Source organism: Onychomys torridus, chromosome 11 (assembly GCF_903995425.1).
Source record: "Onychomys torridus chromosome 11, mOncTor1.1, whole genome shotgun sequence".
Taxonomy (NCBI): domain Eukaryota; kingdom Metazoa; phylum Chordata; class Mammalia; order Rodentia; family Cricetidae; genus Onychomys; species Onychomys torridus.
In genome coordinates, this window is record NC_050453.1 from 20,226,408 (window position 1) to 20,245,839 (window position 19,432).

Genomic DNA, 19,432 nt, shown 5'->3' on the forward strand with positions numbered 1-19,432 from the left:
GAGGCTGGCTTTGGCCAGAAATTTCTTGCTACATTGTCCCATGGGAAAAAAAGAAGTAATGACATTTGTTCATTCAGACATGTGGGACCTGTGTAAACTTAAAAGTCCAATACCCCAATAATGTCACTGTAGAGTTTTGGAGGATTAGAACCCATAGCAAGCCCACAGAAATGTGGTCCCTTAACTGTTCATTGGAAGAAGCACTCCTTCCTCTTCCATTTCTCAAGGGTATTGTCATTAAACTGTAGATGTAACTGTCTTGTTAAATAAGAAACACAGAACCATTTCAGAGTTAAAAGCTACGAGGTCAGAGCAAGAGTGGAAAACCTTACCCTTCACTGCTTCTGCTGTCTTTCCTCTCCGCAAGAGACCTACTTCTGTGTGTTCTGTCTTTTTTATAGACTTTCTGTTCTGCTTTCTCATTGGTTGTAAACCCAGCCACATGACCTGCTCATCACTGCCTGTCTGTACAGACCTCGAGGTCTTCTATGGTTGGTATCGAGATTAAAGGCGTGTGTCTGTCATGCTGGCTGTCTCCTTGAACACACAGAGATCTACCTAGCTCTGTCTTCCAAGTGCTGGGATTAAAGGCATGCACCACCACTGCCCAGCTTCTGCTCTGGCTTGCTCTGACCTCAAGGCAACTTTATTAACATACAAATAAAATCACATTTCAATACAAATAGAATATCACTATATTAAACGTTGCATGTTATTTAGTTTGGGGTATTCTATGAGCTTGGCTGACCTGTGCTTTGGTCTGCCTCATGTATTGTAGGAAGTTCTTGACTATTTTTATATTTTTTTTTTACCAAGTTGTCTTTTCATGCCTTCCTAATATTTCAGTTAGGAATGCTATAGCTTTTGATATCTTGCCTACTGTCCCATGAGCCAGGGGGGGTTTCTTGTTGGCATATTTCATTCATGCTTTGAAGGATATGTTACCTCTGGAAATATTTTTGCTGTAACTACTATATTCCTCTTTAGAACGTGTGTGTGTGTGTGTGTGTGTGTGTGTGTGTGTGTGTGTGTGTGTGTGTTCTTTGCTGCCTACGGTGAAACAGGCATGTTCCTGGAGCAGATGTATCATGGCACCAAATTTGATTACCTGCAGGATTCAAGCAGAGTTGGGTTAGGAGCTAAATGCCTATGATGGGGAAGCCTAATCTAGAACCAGATACCCATTTACTTTTGAACAAGATGGAAGGATGAAGTAGTACAAACTGTGTAATTTTATATCAATTAATATCACTGTAGCTTTTGCATGTGGTATTGATGCATAGCACACATCTTACTTTGTTATCACAATGAACTTTTGACAGAGGTACTGTATCATGTATCTTAAAGGTGCTTATTAATAAAATCAAACCTGAGGTCAGTTATTGGGGTGAATGCTGGAAGATCAGAGAAGCAAAACAAGCCACAGCTACCTCACCTCACCAGTTCCTCCCCTGATCCTGTTTCCTCAGATTGGATTCCTCTCAGCTGAACTGTGCTGCTCAAAAATCTAAAAGCTTAACCAGCCAAAAGCTTCTAGTTTCTGGTCTTCACACCTTACATACCTTTCTGCTTTCTGCCATCACTCCCTGGGATTAAAGGTGTGAGTCACCATGCTTGGCTGTATCCTTGAACAGATGGATTTCTGCCTCTGGAATGCTAGGATTAAAGGCGTGTGCTACCACTGCCTGTCCTCTATGTTTAATATTGTGGCTGTTCTGTTCTCTGACCCCAGATAAGTTTATGAGCATGCACAGTATTTCTGGGAACACAATACCACCACAAGGTACTTTATTAACTTCATGCTCCTGAGGACACCAAGGCCCAGAGACTGGAAATCCCTGGCTAGCGTTCCACAACTAGTGAATAGAGAGTTGGATGTGAACCCAGGCAGTGTACCATACTCCATTGTTTTTAGGAAAGGTATTTACATGTATTAAATACTTTGTGCATTTCTCAATGCTGACTGAATTTCTGCTTTTGTTTTTGTTTCTTTCAAGCAGAAGCCATTTTTCAAAGTGTGTGTGTGTGATATTTGAGTGTGTATATACGTGTTCAAATGTGTGGGGGCACATATATGTATGTAGGCATGTGGGGGTCAGAGGATGATTTGGGATGTCTTCATGGATTGTTCTCTATCTTGTATATTAAGAATAGAATATATTATATTCTCACTTGAATCTAGCTCTTTCTAATTGGATTGCTCTAGTTAGCCGGCTTGTTCCAAGTATCCTTTGTCTCTGCCTTCTGGGCACTGGGCCTGTAGGTGAGCTGCCATACCTTCTAGGCATTTGCATGGATGTTAGGGATCTGGTCTCTAGTCTTTGCACTTACACAGCAAGTAATGTATGTATGGAGCCCCATCTCCAGCCCCAAAACAGCATTTGCTTTGTTGCGTCTAGTCTCTATACTTCACTATCATTTGCTAATGACTTAAAAAAAAAAATCTCTATTTGTATTTAGTTAAAAACCAAGTAATACTAGAATTTGTTTTTCAGTGTGAAAATGTTTAAAAAGAGATGAAAGCCCAAGTTACTTCTTTCACTACCTCCTTTTGCTGAGAAAACAGACCAGCTTTCAAAAGTCCTAATTCAGTAATAGTCGATTTCTATTTGGCTTTGTGGGAGAATGAAATGTTCTGTATGTATGTATCATTTCCCCACATGTCCGACCTTACCTTTTCAAATGGAACTCTAACAGATCTAAAAGATGATGTTTCAAAGGACTTCTGAAATGACCATATCATACTCCAAACAACCTTCTTTGCTTTTCTGACTTGGAATCAGTCCAACAAGTGCCTATTATCTTACTAATAGGCGAATTACCTTTGTATACATTTTAGCATTTTCATTTCCTTGCTGGCTATCTTAGATTTGCTTTAGATTTCCTTCTAGGATGCACCTGGATAGATCCTGGTTACATTTAAACTGTGTTCGGGAAGGACACAACTGGATGTATTCACAACTTTATTTTAACTATGTATGTATACGCGTGAGGGTATACACAACTGTATTTGTTTTCTTCTGAACTATGTTTTTAATTAAAATAGAATAGAATTGTATCACTTTAACCCTTCCATCCTCCCTCTTCAAGTTGATAGCCTCTTTGTCTTTATTATTGTTACACAGAGCTATATTTCATAAAAGACATCCACATTACACCTAAGCAAAAGATTTTGACTAAAATATATAGACTCCAGTGAGAATTATCACAATTGTTGTTTTCTTGGCTCCTAGTGCTTTTCAATCTTTGTGAGACTATTTGATGTCTTTGGAGGCTGCTGTGCTGTCTGTGGATAAGACTCGATTTTGAAATCGGGCTATAAATATACAGCACTTCACACAGAAGAACTCAACCTTCTTTTATAATATGTCATTCATCCTTTTACCATTTGAAATACTGTGGTTTAAAAAAAAAACAAATTAGTCTGTAAAACACTCTTCTTCTAAAGGTGATGCTGGTCTTCACCTCAGGGTTTGAGGTGAGGGAGGGATGAATGCCTGGGTCTAGCACGGCTGCTGCTGCTCATCACATGGTGGCAGTTTGGGGATGACTTTATCAGTGCACACATCATTTGGATGTCCAAATGAGTAAAGAAGCTAGGACATTTTGGTTGCAGTGTTGTTGAGTTTGAGCAGTGTGGGTGAGGCAAACGTCACTCACGCATGAAGGTTAATTATCGATTAATTTGCTATTGGTGAAATTATTAAGGCCACTCCACGTAGTTAAAAGGGAGGTTTATTTTGTGGGGTAACTTACAAATGAAGGGGTACATTGCAGGGTCTGGCAAAGGTATAGCGCAGTCCGGCAGTGTTCTCTGGAGAACTCTACTCGGTCTACCTCCAGCGTCCAGGGTCCCGGCCCCAAGCGAGAGCCCTCCTCTCGATCCTTGGTCTTCTGCTTCCTCCTCCGCCCTGCCTTGTGGGCGCGACCATTACTGAAGCCTCAATGGGGGTTGGAACTTCCAGGCCAATGCTGGGATGGCTATCCACTACAATTTGCCAAGAAGCATGACAATGCTGAGCCATTGTTGGGAGGGTGGTCTTGACTGATTACTCATTAAACTCTTTTAATATTCCACTTGGACATTGCCCGTGGTCTTTCTGGGTCTTATTAATTTGAGGTGATGCTCAGGTTTTAGGAGCAGTTGGATCATGGGAGCATGTAGCTCCACGATTATCATTAAATAAACAAACAAACCTTGTAACCATGCCCTCTAAACACTAAGATCTCTTGCTACTGTTTATGTCTGTAATATCAATATTAGCTTTTCTCATTGCACGGCAACCCATATCAAATCCTTGTAGAAGTACTTTGACAAGACAATATAAGCATTAACATTAATTTAGAAAAACTGAACAGTCCTCTCATAATCACAACACAAAACACTTTGGCCCTTTCCCCTGTAGTAGTGTTCCCCCTATTTAGGATGGGCTGTGTATTTGAGTTCTAGTGTTCTATTATTCTACTGAATTCTATTTATCTACTAAGCAATATTGGTTATATATCTTCCCAAGTCCTAACTCTAATACAAAATTTACTTCAGATCTTTCACCCAACTATTATTTAATAACTTCTTAGTGGAAATTATGTCTATAATCTGAGACTCTCTTAGCATTTGACCAAATACCTGGAAATCATTTTCTAAGCCTTGTTGGAAAGCCAGTCATCTTAAAGGTTAAGGCAAATAGTTTGACTTTACCTTGACCTAAGAAGTACATACTACTGAGGAGGAAACTAGCTTATACTCTTAAAGAACAGGATTCCCATCAATAGACTCTACCAATTTAAAGCCATGATAAAGAATCATCAAGACCAAATTTTTCTGAGCCAAACAAGTCTAGAGAATTCTTCAAGGGGGAGTAAAAATGAGACCAAATATTTTTAAATCAAATAAAAGTAGATTCTTGGTCCTCAAGAGAAGGCAAATGTTCACTGTTTATCTTTCTTAACAGAAAGCACTTACTGAGGCCTGTGTGTCATAGTACTACATAAAGAAGAACATGCAAATCCTGAGGAATGGCCAACAATTGTTTTGGCTCCTGAGTGGATGCAGGAAATCAGGCTGACACTCACTGGCCTCTGGCTTTTCTGACTGCAGGCTCCCAATGTTAACTTTCACTACATTTTTCTAAGATTCATCAAGACTTTAGCTCCTAACTGCCTTTTATGTTGGTTTTGTTGTTTGTTTTGCTTTGGTTATTGAGTCACATAATGTCCCAGGCTTAGAGTTGGGAAGCAATTTACTCTCTCTCTCTACACCACTCTGTTTTCCTTTCTTGCATCTATACTCTGCAATCATCCCCATGTGCTGTAACTTAATTTCTTTGACTGGCAAGTGTGCTGATAATATTTCCCAGAACATAGACTCTAAAACCAAAGTGAATAAAAATGATTGTAAGAAGATAAGTAAGCCACCTGAAATTTCAAGGCTCAGGGCTTGTTGCCAAAGGCATGTAAGGATCTTGAACTTGACCAAAGCTGTAGGCTTCTAGTCATTGTTATGGCCAAGCTGTCCTCAAAAATCCTCTTAAATTTTAATGTAATGGCCAACCCAAAATAATGAGGAGAGCATGGAAAGGACTGCCAGCATACAGAAGATTTGGCCTTCCTCAATCCATCTTGTCAGAGGCAAATCTGTGGAAGTGAAGCACTAGGGAAGTACCTTGAAAAGATGTTAATCTCATCCAGTGTGCCAACAATGAAGCAAAATGGCCCCATATATCCAGTAGCTACTATGCACAGCCATTTGTCTAACTCCATTGCATATATATATAGATATATAGATATATAGATATAGATATAGATATAGATATAGATATAGATAAAGATAGATAGATATATCTTTACCAACAGAAGTGGGAAGTACCAAGAGTTTAAGCAATAAGATATGTGTCTCTAAACTTTTGGTTCCTCCTATGTCCACATGAGCTCAAGAGTTTTAACTAGAATGTGTAGATACTCTGCAGGAAGGTCCTGACTTTGAACTGGAAGTGTGTGTATATGTGCATGTGCGTGCGTGTGCGCGCGCGCACACACACACACACACACACACACACACACACACCTTTATAGAGAGATTGTTCTATGCAACAGCGACTGGACTGGGAAGATGTTAAAAATTTGGTACAAGAATGTGCTGAAAGAGAATCAGACAAATGTTACTCTTCTGTAATCAACAACAACAACAAATTCCAATAAATATAAAGGGCTTTTATGTGCTGTTTTCATTTTGCTTTGCTTTCTTGGAACAGTGGAGGCTCTCCATTTGGGAACGCTAATGGCTGCCCACGGCTACTTCTTTCCCATCTCAGATCATGTCCTCACACTCAAAGATGATGGCACCTTCTACCGGTTTCAAGTAAGTGGAAACATATATTCTTTCACAATAAATCAGAAAGCCTGAACTTTATGACTTCATTTTTTAATGAAAGTCTGTGTGTTTCCAGAACTTTTGGAAACTATTGCATGGTTGTCTTGGGCTACTTTAGAAAGAAATTAGTGTTCAGGTGTAAGCATCACAAGTCATCATAAGACACCATTGGAAACATGTAGAAGCTGAATTGCATAATGATTGAAGTTATGATTTAACATAAGAAAAACTTAGGGAAAATTCAGGAGGTGACTTACTGGAATAAAAAAAAAGATAAGGAATACTTCAGTTGTCAATTGCATTGAGCAAGCAGGAAGTTGAGAGATATAACTAAACTTATACTCCCACCTGTGACCTATAACCAACTTCAGTCCCAGAAAACTCTCCTAATACATAAGAAGTATTGCTGATTAACTAACTAGTTAGTTGTCTATATGTGTCTAACTCTTCTTGGTTTTAAAGGAAAGTCTTTGCTACTGCAGGATGACAATTTTATACATTTCTAATTTTTAGAAACATTTTTCACACTGATGCTACAAGTAAAATGTAAGACCAACATACAAATAAATTCTGAAGGAGCAATTGTTCTATGCTTGCAAAAATAAAAATTACCTATCTTTGTAATCAATATGAAAAATAAAATCTACAATGTGCAAAAAATAAATTCCTAAAATAGCAACACACACACACACACACACACACAACAAAAAACAAAAAAACAAAACAAAACAAAACAAAACAAAAAACAAACAACTTATTCAGAAAGGATGTCCACTCTCTTGAGAATTTCTAGTTTAAAATGTTTTCATGAAATGATTGAGTTCAGACATGGCCCTCAGTTAGTGATAATGTGTTGAACTGGCCATAATTTAAAACCCTTTTTTCTGTTCTTGAAAGAAATTAGTGGGCAGACAAAGTTTGAATGTCTTATCATGCTTCTAAGTCCTAAGTGAAGGTCACAATACACCACTGCACATCTAGTAGAGAAGGGAAGAGAATTTTGAAGAGTTTTAGAACAAAGAGAAAATAGGATCAGGTGGCATATTCATTACAAAACTGCAAGAATTAGGAAAGGTTATCAAGTTCAAAGTTCTGTTAGATATATCTCATGCAAATCTATTAAAATTATTTTATTAATGTTGATTATTAAATGCTCCATATTTTTATAGTCCATCTATCTTTGCAATGACACATAAATATGACAGATTAGCAAATCTGTTTATCATTGAATCTGATAACAAAGTGAAAGGAATCAAGAACAGAGTCAAAGTGAACTGAATTCCTACCTGCAAAGTCTAGCAAAGTGATGATCAGTCTCTGTTTGAACAGATCTAATAGTAGAAATATATGAAAGTTCATAGTGTTTTCCATTTTGTTTTGTTTTGTTTCCATTTTCAGGCTTGTTCCAAGCTGTAGAAGTGTCATGAATTGAATTGAAATTCACCTCCTTAGAAGGAGCATAAAAAGAGTGGGTTAAATTCTCAATGGCATGTTGATTCCAAACATCACTAAGAAGCTAAAGAAGGTACAGGACATGCCTTTGAGATAAACAGAACCTCAGTTTAACTTCATTGATATGACACAATAGATGTGTCTAATACTCTTAGGGCATTTTAGAAATGTCCAATTATTTACTGTAAATTTTTAACTGGTCACTCTCTCTTTATTAACTGGAACTGAGACTTCACATGATTTTCCCAGGCAGATCTCACATGCCTCTTGTGGAGTTAGTACATGCACTATTCAGCTAAAAGCTACTGAGTAATGGTTAGTGCTGTTGGAGTGAGTTCTGTAGTAGCAAAGGTGGAGGCTAGCTCTGAAAACAACACTCATGCAGTAAAACATCCTAAAGTCTAGAATAACCATAGAAATATGTAGTAAATAACAAACTATAACGGTTTGTTATTATCTTATAGTGTCTATTATTGTAAGTCAAAATGTTTCCTGAGAAAAATCTTTCAATATTGGTGGGAAATGATGGTTTTATGGCATTTCTCTATAATATTCCAATGTAAAATTCTATTTTTACAGTCATAAGATTCTCACTGAGTATATGGTAAAAGAATAAAGAAAAAAATTAAGAGTAGAGATGAGAACAAAAGATGTCTATTTGACCATATGTCTAGAGTAGGTACAGTCTAAAGCTGGTTAATCAATATGCTTATACATGGATGCACACACACACACACACACACACACACACACACACACACACCAAAAATGAAGCAATGCCAAGCAATCAGTGCTTTCTCTGGGAGACTTCTCAAAAGCAGAGCCCTGCATGAAAGCAGTCTTTAGCTACTTCATTCCCTCATGGCTTTACTGGAATCTGGTTTCAATTTAATTTCCTAAAAATCACATCTTCAAACTTCTGTCTCCCACAGAGTTAAGTGTGATTGGAGAGGATAAGAGTGTTTCATATACATCTTCCTACCCCTGTTAATCTAGTGGTTTAGTCTTTTTTCTTCCAAATCCCTACTGTGATTTTGTTCATATGTGCACAGAACTACTTTTGGTAGCCTTCTTTATCATACTGAAGTAATTTCAAAGAGACAGAGGCCAAGTCGAGATCCTCTGGTGGTCTCAGACCATTTGGAAAAAGGCCCTCTCCTAAGGACTCAATCATTTCTCCACAGGATCCCTTTCTACATCTTTGAGAATCATTCTGCTAGAAAGTAAAGTTATCAGTCAGAAATTGCCCTAAATATGTTCATTGCACATAAATGATCAGTATAGTTAGTTAACACATATAATCAACCCACTATATGTACATCTACAGCCACTCCCCTCCGAGTTCCTGTGTCATCCCCATTTCAATAAATGAAGTTCCTTATAAAGGTCTGTGGTCACCATGAGTCTGTGTCTGGTCCAGCTATCAAGGCTCGAAAAATCCTGGAAAACAAAACAAAACAAAACAAAACAAAACAAAAAAACCAAAAAAAAAGTTAATTATCTTAAGGTTTTTTATTGCAAATCAAACTTCCTTTTGTATTTCAGTCAGTGTATTTCCAGAATTTTACAGAATCAGAATTCTGGCTATTGTTAATCACATCAAAGGTATTATTAGTTTAAAAAACGATCTCTGGTTTGTACCATTTAAAAGTTTGCAGCAATAAATGAAAGAATGTTTTTATAAGTAAGGTCAAAGGTTGCTGTCATCAAGTTGAATAATGTTGGAAACTGCATTACATAATTAAAAGATCCCAGCAAATGATTCATAAATCTTAGAAATGATTCTAAACCTTTAGAATCCATGAAAATCAGTAAGGAGACATGATGTGTGGGAAGAAGTCACTGTATTTAAACATGTTTCATTCTGAATCTTCTGAACTTAACATTCTGCTTTCAGCCCTCTCTGTGGCTGAAATGGAACCTTTTGTTTGGATAATGCAGTCATCTCCTTCAACCTTACATCCATTGGTGCAAGATGATGGAAAATGAGCTGGGATTAAAACCCTGCTGGGATTTGGCAAATCTGAAGGCTGGGAAATTCATTAGTGCATGTAGATAAGAACCTTATAATATCTCTCTGCCAGCTTTCTCTGGATTTAAAAAGTATGTTATCAGGAATGTAGTCTAGATAGCCACTGAAGATAAACATAGACCATACACCAGAATGTCTACTAAATATTTATATGTCTAACCAAGGATCCTCTTTTTTTCCTTCCATAGACACCCTATTTTTGGCCATCCAATTGTTGGGAGCCAGAAAACACAGACTATGGTCAGTGCAATGCTCTTTATTTTGTCCTTAGCCACTTACGTGTCTGTAAAGCAAGTACATGAGTTCTGTTGTTTTTGTTAATTAGAGAGATACCACAATTCTTGGTATGGATCAATAATGATAACACCCACTTTATGCATGGCTTCATTTGGCAAGTCACCAGACTTGATGGCAGCTCTTCTACAGTACAATGCTCCCTGTAGCTGTTAAAGAAAAGCCCCTCCTTATATTAGAGTGCTAGAAATAAGCCTCAGGTGGTTGTGGTTGGTTTTTCATAGCATTCTATGTACCTAGGAATAGAGAAAATTGGTTCCAGAGAGCCAGAGTCCTAATTCTCCGTCAGTTCTCCCACTCATCTATGAAGTTTGTTGTTGGTTTTTTGTTTGTTTATTTTCTGTAAAAACAAAATAAAAACCCTCTGGCTCCCCAAACCTCTGTTTTGCTCACTCTTAGTAAGACATCATATGATTCTACACCAGAAGGTCATGTTAAACATGGAAAGGCCACTGGCAAGCCACAGAAAGTGTACAATAGCAAATCTAATCCTAATAAAATCAAATACAGTGATCTGAAGATAACCCAAGCTCAATAATAAAGATTTCAATGAAGCTCTATTAGGGAAAATTTTTGTCCCTAGAAAGTGTTCATATTCACGCATTTTCCTATAGGTGACACGTTCATGAAACAAGATTGGACAAATTTTAAACACCATGTCTACAAATGTTTATTTAAAACCACTCCTGTGCCTTATTATAGAAGATATCGGCCATCCATAGGTGTCTGACTTATCAGCAGCATTGAGCAGCTCGTAGGCTAGAAAAGAAAGTAGAATCTTACAAAGAGTTCTGGTAAACTGTCATATTAATATGCCATTGGCATCTGTAAAATGATATGGAGGTTTTAGCCAGGTGGTGGTAGCGCACTTGGGAGGCAGATGCAGGCAGATCTCTGTGAGTTTGAGGCCAGCCTGGGCTACAGAGTGAGTTCCAGGACAGGTGCAAAGCTACACAGAGAAACCCTGTCTTGAAAAAACAACCAACCAAACAAAATGATATGGAAGTTTAAAAGAATAAAAGATTGACTTTATTTGGTGGTGATGAGTCATCTCGCAGAACGATTTTATAAAAGAACTTGTAACATCTGAGCCAAATTTTAAAGTAAGAAGAAGAAATTTATGTGGTTTTATAGTGACTGTTCTATTGCTGTGAAGACACACCATGACCAAGGCAACTTATAAAGGAAGACATTTAATTGGGGACCTGCTTACAGAGAGTTAATGATCATCATAGTGAGGAGCCTGGCATCTGGTGAGAGCATGGTGCTGGAGCAGTAACTAAAAACTTTATACCCTAACCCACAGGCAGGTAACGAGAGAGCAGGATTGGGCCTCGTGTGGGCATTTGAAACCTCAAAGCCACAGTGGCACACCTCCCCCAACAAGGCCACGCCTTCTAATCCTTCCCAAACAGTTCCACTAACTGCAGACCAAGCATTCAAACATGATCCTATGGGGGCCTTTCTCATTCAAACCACCACATGTGCTGATGAGACATGAAATCATTTAAAGAAGTACCTTAGGGTGTTTATTGCTGTGATGAAGCACAGTGATCAAACATGAACAAAAGCAACTTGGGGAGCACAGGGTTTATCTCACTTCTACTTCCGTCTCTCAGTTGATCACAGATGAAAGTCATAGCAGGAACACAAACAGGGCTGGAGGTCCTAGAGGCAGGAGGCCATAGAGGAGTGGCTGCTTATGGGTTTGCTCTTCATGGCTTGTGAAATCTGCTTTTTTTCCTCTATCACCCAACACCACCATCACAGAGGTTGCAGTGGCCACTATGGACTGGGCCCTCCTACATACATCATTCACTAATTAAGAAGATGCCTTATAAGCTTGCCTATATCCTAGTCTTATAGAAGCATTTTCTCAGTTGAGATTCCCTCTTGTCAAATGACTCGAGCCTATGACAAGTTGGCATAAAACTAGCCATCACAGCAAGAGAGAATACTATAATATGCAAAAGCAGTGAGAAGCTTCACAGCAGCTTGGCTTTCTTTGTGACTTTCCCTGGAGAGACATCTTCAGAAGGAAGCTGTGGGAAAAATCCATAGCAAATGTTTGGAATTATCCTTCTTAGTGGTCATTGTAGAAACATTAATTTAGCAAGTTACCAAAGAGTGGCTAGGTGCTGCAGATGGTATTCAAACATACAAATAGGAAAAAGTACTTTATACAATAATGCCAAATTAACAGAGAAATGCCATCATTCTATTACCTGAATGGAAATGACCATTTCTTCATCTGTTACTCACAGTCTTCAAAATTGAAGCCCTTACAGAAAGTTGAGAAACAACTGCTGATGTGTTGGTCAGAGTCTGAGCTTCCTGTCAAATGTGGAAATGTGTCTAGGAGCCTACCCACAGGGTATATGCTATTCTAGTAGTGGTAATACCTCCCAGAGAAAGACTTAGCTACAATGGTTATTATGACAAAAGGCCAAATGTATGCCTTTAAGGGAAGTGTGACACACTTCTGTGTCTCTGGTTGCTACTTCTCAAACTAGGTTAGAGATCTAGACTTTGAGAAATGATTGGAATAATTCATACTGATATGTCTAAGGAGACTGGTATCATTCCTGTTCCAATGTCACTAAATATAAACTAGTGATTTTTGTTCCTCATTATTGTTACCCATCATACACAATGCCTCTGTTCCCTGTTATAAATAGAATTATTTTTTATTCACCTATTTATTTACATCTCTGCTGCAGCCTACCCCCATCCTCCCCTGCCAGTCTCCCCCACCCCATTCCCTCTATCCCACCCCCCAATCCCTTCCTCCTTCACCTCCATCCAGGAAAGGGCAGGTCTCCTATGAATATCAATAAGACATTGCATATTAAGTTGCAGTAAGACTAAGCCCTCCCCATATGTGAAGGCTGGGCAAGGCAACCTGGTACAGAAAGTAGGGTTTCAAAAGCCAATTAAAAAATTGTCAGAGACAGCTCCTGTTCCTTCTGCAAGGAGTCCCACAAAGGACCAAACTACACAACTGTAACATACATGCAGAGTGCCTAGGTCAGTCTCATGCAGTCTCCCTGGTTGTCAGATAAGTCTCTTCGAGCCCCTGTGAGCCCAGGTTAGTTGATTGTGTGAGACTTTCCATGGTGTCCTTGACCCCTCTGGCTCCTACACTCCTTTTTCCTCCTTTCTCCTCCTCCTCCTCCTCTGTGGGATTACCGGACTCTACCTAATGTGTGGCTATGGGCTCTGCATCTGCCTCCATCAGTTGCTGGATGATGCCTTAAAGAGAATTCTTAATCTTGGTGGTTCTCTCTTCCAATATTTGTCTTTTTCACTTGGCAGTTAGAATGATCACCATTGCAGTACATGTCTAATGAGTTGGTAGTAGATTTGTGTTTCTGTGTTGTGCCCAAGGAAAAGCCATGATTTCTACAATGAATCACTCACAGAACATGCTTCTAGTGGGCATTCACCATGTCTCATGGCCTTTAGCCTTATACCGACTCTTACTGGTATCCACAGCAGAGAGGATAGTCTCCTGAACTGTTTCTCAAAGTCCAGCCAGCCTATTTGTAAACTAACTGGAATCATATTGTTAAATTATCCCATTTGTTTTTCCTTGATGAATCATATTCTGGTTTATTTTGTATCTCACTTACTTATTAAACATCAACATAAGGATGATTAGTTATCAATGGCTTGTAGCAGACTTCCTTGTACTGCCAGTCCCCAAATCATCACATGGAGACTTAATATTAGTTATGAATGCTTGGCCTTATCTTATGCTTGTCCCACTAGCTCTTATAACTCAATTGAACCTGTTTCTCTTCAACTACATTTTGCCCTGGGGCTTTTTACTTTTCTTTCATTCTGTATGTCCTACTTTTTCTGCTTCCTGCATGTCCTGCTAACTGGCTTCTGCCTGGTTCGCTGGCCCTGGGCGTTTCCCTCTTTTTCTCCCTCATTCTCTCTTCTCTTCTTCCTTGAGCCTAGATTCCTCCTCTGACTTATTGCCAGCCCCACCTATCCCTCTACTACTTAGCTATTGGCTGCTCAGCTTTTTATTAGACCAATCAGGTGCCTTAGGCAGGCAAGGCAACACATCTTTACATTGTTAAACAAATAAAGCTCAAACAAATGTAACACATCTCTACATCATTAAACAATGCAACATAAACAAATGTAACACACCTTTATATAGTTAGGGTAATATTCTGCAACATAAACAAATGTAACACATCTTTACATAACTAAGTAATATTCTACAACAAGGACATATATTCTTAGGTGCAAATAAATTGCACTATCAGTTTGAATTACTCCATTCTTTCATTTTATGCTTCCATTTATTTAAAATATACTCTTAAAAAACTCCTTCTTGCCGGGCGGTGGTGGTGTATGCCTGTAATCCCAGCACTCAGGAGGCATAAGCAGGTAGATCTCTGTGAGTTAGAGGCCAGCCTAGTCTACAGAGTTAGTCCAGGACAGGCTCCAAAGCTACAAAGAAACACTGTCTCGAAAAAACAAAACAAAACAAAACAAAACAAAAACCCTCTTTAAAAGGGCATTGATGATATGGCATGCTTGGACTTTAAGGTCTATATAGTGACTAGGCTGTATTTTCTAAGACACCTTTGTGGCTTAGGAGCACAAGAAGTGGTTGTATTATTTTATTTTAACTTTATTGTTTGAGATACATTCTCTCTAAATATCTCAAACTGACCTCAGTCTACAATCCACTTGCCTTAGCCCTGAATGCTGAGATTAGAAACAGGCCTTACTATGTGAAACTATAAAGAAAGTCTTTAAGTTTTTCTCTTATTCTTGACATCTTTACCTCCTTTCCCATCACAAAACCTGACCTTATTTTATATGTTATGTAAAACACAAACCTCTATAGATCAGTCCATTTGGAAAATCATGTTTTTATAGTTATCTTGGCACTATATTGATTGTTTTTAACAGCTAAAATAAGCCAATATGGATCACAGCTACATGAACCTCATTCTTAGAAAATCAAGGTGGGTGAGAATTTGCATATTGTTTGTGGAAATACAAAAAATAATTGCAATCCATACTCATAATAGTGTCGAGAATGTGTTTCTATGGATACATTTGCATCAGTCAGAGTGAGACCTGGGTTTGGAGTGAGGGATGGAGGCCAATAACACATGAGGATGCACAAGACAACTTTGGTGGGAAATAGATGGCATCAGTGGTGGCAAATAGAAGCAGATGCCAATGATGGGAGCTTTGCTGGTAGCTCTGATTGTATGCATTGTATGTGAAGAGTCTAGGAAGTGAACTTCAATGATTGACTATCCAATGTCCAGGTAGGATTTTTGTCAGTTTGCTTTCATTTTATTTAGGCAAGAGTTGCATATTCCAACTTCAGATTCCCTATGGAGTCTGTTATGTCTAGGTCAGCCTCACATTGGAATCTACCTGCCACAGCCTCCTGCTTTTTAGGACATAAGCATGTGCTGCCCTGTCCAGCTCAATAGGATTTTAATCCTAAGAAACAGAACATTCCCTTAAGGACAGGCAGTCCTAGCTGACTCATTTCACATAGTCCATCCATATTCTAGTCTTGCCTTTAAATTTTTGATACATTATTCATTGTGGACTTTTTAACAATATTTTTTCTTGTTTTAAATAGTATTTTCAAATATTGTTGACTTTGGTTACTGAGAACTTTGTGTTCTCTGGAGATGTTAACAAAGCTGATGATGCATTTGGTTCTTGTGCCATCTTGGAAGACATACATGATCATGTGGATGAGTATGGCAATCAGAGCCTGAATTGAATGACGTAAGAATATATAACTCAAAGGAAAGCACTGAAGGTTTAGTATAGAAGAGCTATGATGTATAGAGGAGAGAATTTTCTGGTGTGCTTCTGAAACCAACACGACACTTGCAGAAAGAAACATTGAGTTCTCACATAAGGTCCTTCCATCAACAAAAAGTGTTCTATAGCTTACATTACCATTACCTGAGAGGACATGTGCCTCAGTAGTAGTCAATGACTTTCTGATATTTCTCTGGGGTGCTTTGGAGGTTTTCAGACCTACACAGAGAGATTATGCTTGGTGGCATTAAAGAACCACTTTAAGACTAACTTCCACTTGCCAAAAACATGCTAAAGTGATATAAGACACAAGGGAGAGCTAAGGCATTTTTCTTAGATAGTAAAAAGGGTCAAGTCAAAACAAAGCATTCATATTGGCACACCATGGCAACAATACTGACATAATTACCACTTTGCATTAAGCAATAATTTTTCCTTAAGAAACAGGTTTAAAAGTTACCAGTTACCATTGACAGAAAGCTTATTGTGTCCAAACGTTTGTGTTTGAAAGAGGGATGACTGGAAATTTATGGACTAATATAAAACAACTTCAAACCAGGCAAATAAACAAAATCGAATTGATAGTCTATAAGGCTTCAGAACTGTGGATCAAATCTTGACTAGCTGATAACAATGCCTGATACATATTAATATGTTAATAATTCTCTTATCTATAGTATTGAGATGGTGAGAGCTCAAGATGATGGGGAAAGGGAAAGAATTCTAATTTTTAAAATTGGAAATGATTTATTCTTGATTCACCATATTGCAATGCTTTCAAATAGGTCTATCCAATTACCAAAATTGTAGTTTGTTCAGTGTGACAGTAACTGATATTTATTATATAACAATTCTCATTTTAGAAGTGCCTTGAAAGAGCATCCACCATTCTGATTTACCTTCCTCAATAGGATCTCTTAATCCATGGCCACTTACTTCTAATATCTGTCAATGTTATGTGTGTTTAGAAAACTAGGTGTTAGTAGTTCACATAACTGTATTCTAGTAAGGAGATTTTTAAAAATTAATAGACTCCAGTCACTACTGATCCAATGGATTTTAAAGAGATAACAATGGGGTATTATCCTTTTAGTATAAAGATACAGATAGATTAAAAGTAAAGAAATAGATTAAATATATGCCATGTTACAGTAATTGAAATAAATCTACAGTAGTTAATAGTCACTATTTTATTGCCATGAAGAGACACCATGACAAAGGCACTCTTATAAAGGAAAGCATTTAACTGGTGACTTTCTCACAGTTTCAGAGGTTTAGTCCATTATCATCATGGTGCGTAGTATGGCAGTACTCATGGCACTGAACAGAAGCTAAGAACTATATCTTGATCTGCAGGCCAACAGAGAAAGAGAACTGAGCCTAGCAAGGGCTTTTGAAACCTAAGAGCCTACCCCACCAACATACCTCCCCCAACAAGGCCGTCCCTCCCAATTCTTCTCAAATAATGTCACTCCCTGATGACCAAGCATTCAAATATATAAGCCTACAGGGGTCATTTTTAATCAAACCACCAAAAAAGACAAATTATTTTTCAGGCAAAGTGGAAGAATAGATAAAGCACAGAGAAATTTTAGGGCAGCAAAACTGTCTTTATGAGATTGAAATGGGAGAACAATGTGACTGTACATTTATGAAAATTTACAGAATGTTCAACCCAAAGAATGAACCACCATGCCAACTATAGATTTTAAAATTATTAATTAATAAATAACAGTGGCTCTAACTTAACAAATGTACCATACTAAAGTAAGATTAATTACACAGGCAAATGGAAATGACATTGCATAATACAAAACTGCAAATTCTATTCATCTTTTCCATAAACCTCACAGAACTCTAAAACCTGTTTTTCTGTAATTAAAACATGTCTAAGTATATAGTTTGAACATTTACATATGTATTTGCCCTCTTTAATGCTCTCTACAGTTCCTGATTCTGTGGCTTGTTGTGTTGATTTCTAGGGTGACCATAACAAGATAACTGAACCTGTGTGGCTTAAGCAACAGGAATTGGTTCTCATAATAATGGCAGGCATCCTCTGCAGAAAACTAAGAAATGAACTTCTGTAGAGTTGTCTTCTTCTGAATATTTGGTTTCCAGAGATCTGACTTCTCACTGTGTCTCACCAGGCTATCTCTCTGAGAAGGTTCATCTTTGGCATCTCTTCTCTTCCTAGAAAGATACCACTTATCTTGGACTAGGGGCCCACTCTTAGTAGTTTCTTTAGTGGCCTTGTCTCCAAGTAAAGTCAAATTCTGAGATTACTTGGAGGTAGAGCATCAGGACATGTATTTGGATAGGGAGATCCAATTCAGCTAAGGTAGAGTCTATCACTAATTTCAGCCATTGTTTAGTTTTTGCTTAAAAAATATTTTTGTTTGTTTTTCTCTTCTCTTTATGTCATTGCATATATTCAGATTGTTGACAATTTTATTCTATTGACTTTGTTTCAGCTTTGTGGAAGTTTTCAATTATTATTTTGAAGCCTGCTGGTTTATCATTCCTGTCTAATCTACTGTAGATAAACCCATAAAAATTTTTAAAATTTAAAAATTTATTTTTATTTAGTAGTTTTTTCTTATCACAGCATCTACATTACTCCTACTCCTTCCTCTCCCTACTCCAACTCTTGCTGTGCCTCACTCTTAAATACATGATGTCTTATTTAATTATTATTATTGTATGTAGACATACATAGTTGTTTATTTGTGCTGAGGGAAATATGGAATTTCTCCTGCCTCCCTTGGCATTATCAACTGATACCATCATGATGGTCTTGAAGTTCTTGATTTCTCTTTTTCCTTTTCTTTTTTTCTTACACTTCTCATCTATGTGATTGCATGTCTCACCTGATCTTGCACACTGCTAGCTTTTCTATGAAAATATTTGTATTTTAATCATAGTTCTTTTTAGTTTTATGTCTGAAGGATATCAGCTACTCTGTTTTTGGATAAGATTCACACACAGGCTTTATTCAAAGATTTTGTCCTTCAGCATGCCTTCGGATTTTCTAGTGAAAACATAACATGCTATACTAAATAGATGAAATTAAGTCTATACATCTTCAGTGTAAGAGGTTATGCTGTCTGGCTAAGAGATTATTTTACTGTCTTCTCCACCTGTGGGTTTTGTAGACTAGACCTTTGTTACTGTTTTAGCCCTCTCTCCTTTTGTTTTCTTGAGTTTCCCTGGGAGCTTCTTCTTTTTAAACCAAGTCTGACATATGCCACTCTTTCGGTCATACTCCCCTGCTGCTATGGAAGGGACCAGCTGGTACCTGGGAGTTGCAGGGGGAGAAGCTGCACTGTGCAATCTTACGATTAGAGCTCAGACTTCGAGTGATGCTGGCAAGTGACCTGCACGACTCTGATTTAGGGCTTTTCTAAATTTCTTTACACTTCAGTGCAGTAAGAAGACTGGAGTGGGAGAGGGTTTAGCAT

General features: G+C 38.0%; 1 protein-coding gene across 5 annotated transcripts in view; it reads left to right on the forward strand.

Annotated features, from left to right (window-relative positions):
* Rgs7 (regulator of G protein signaling 7) overlaps positions 1 to 19,432 on the forward strand; it is a 384,424-nt gene that overhangs the window by 291,872 nt on the left and 73,120 nt on the right. For all 5 annotated transcript variants that reach the window (XM_036202165.1, XM_036202166.1, XM_036202167.1 and 2 more), the window contains 2 exons: positions 6,252 to 6,358; positions 10,043 to 10,094. In XM_036202165.1, the coding sequence (XP_036058058.1) occupies positions 6,252 to 6,358; positions 10,043 to 10,094 (159 nt within the window). The remainder of the gene's footprint in view (positions 1 to 6,251; positions 6,359 to 10,042; positions 10,095 to 19,432) is intronic.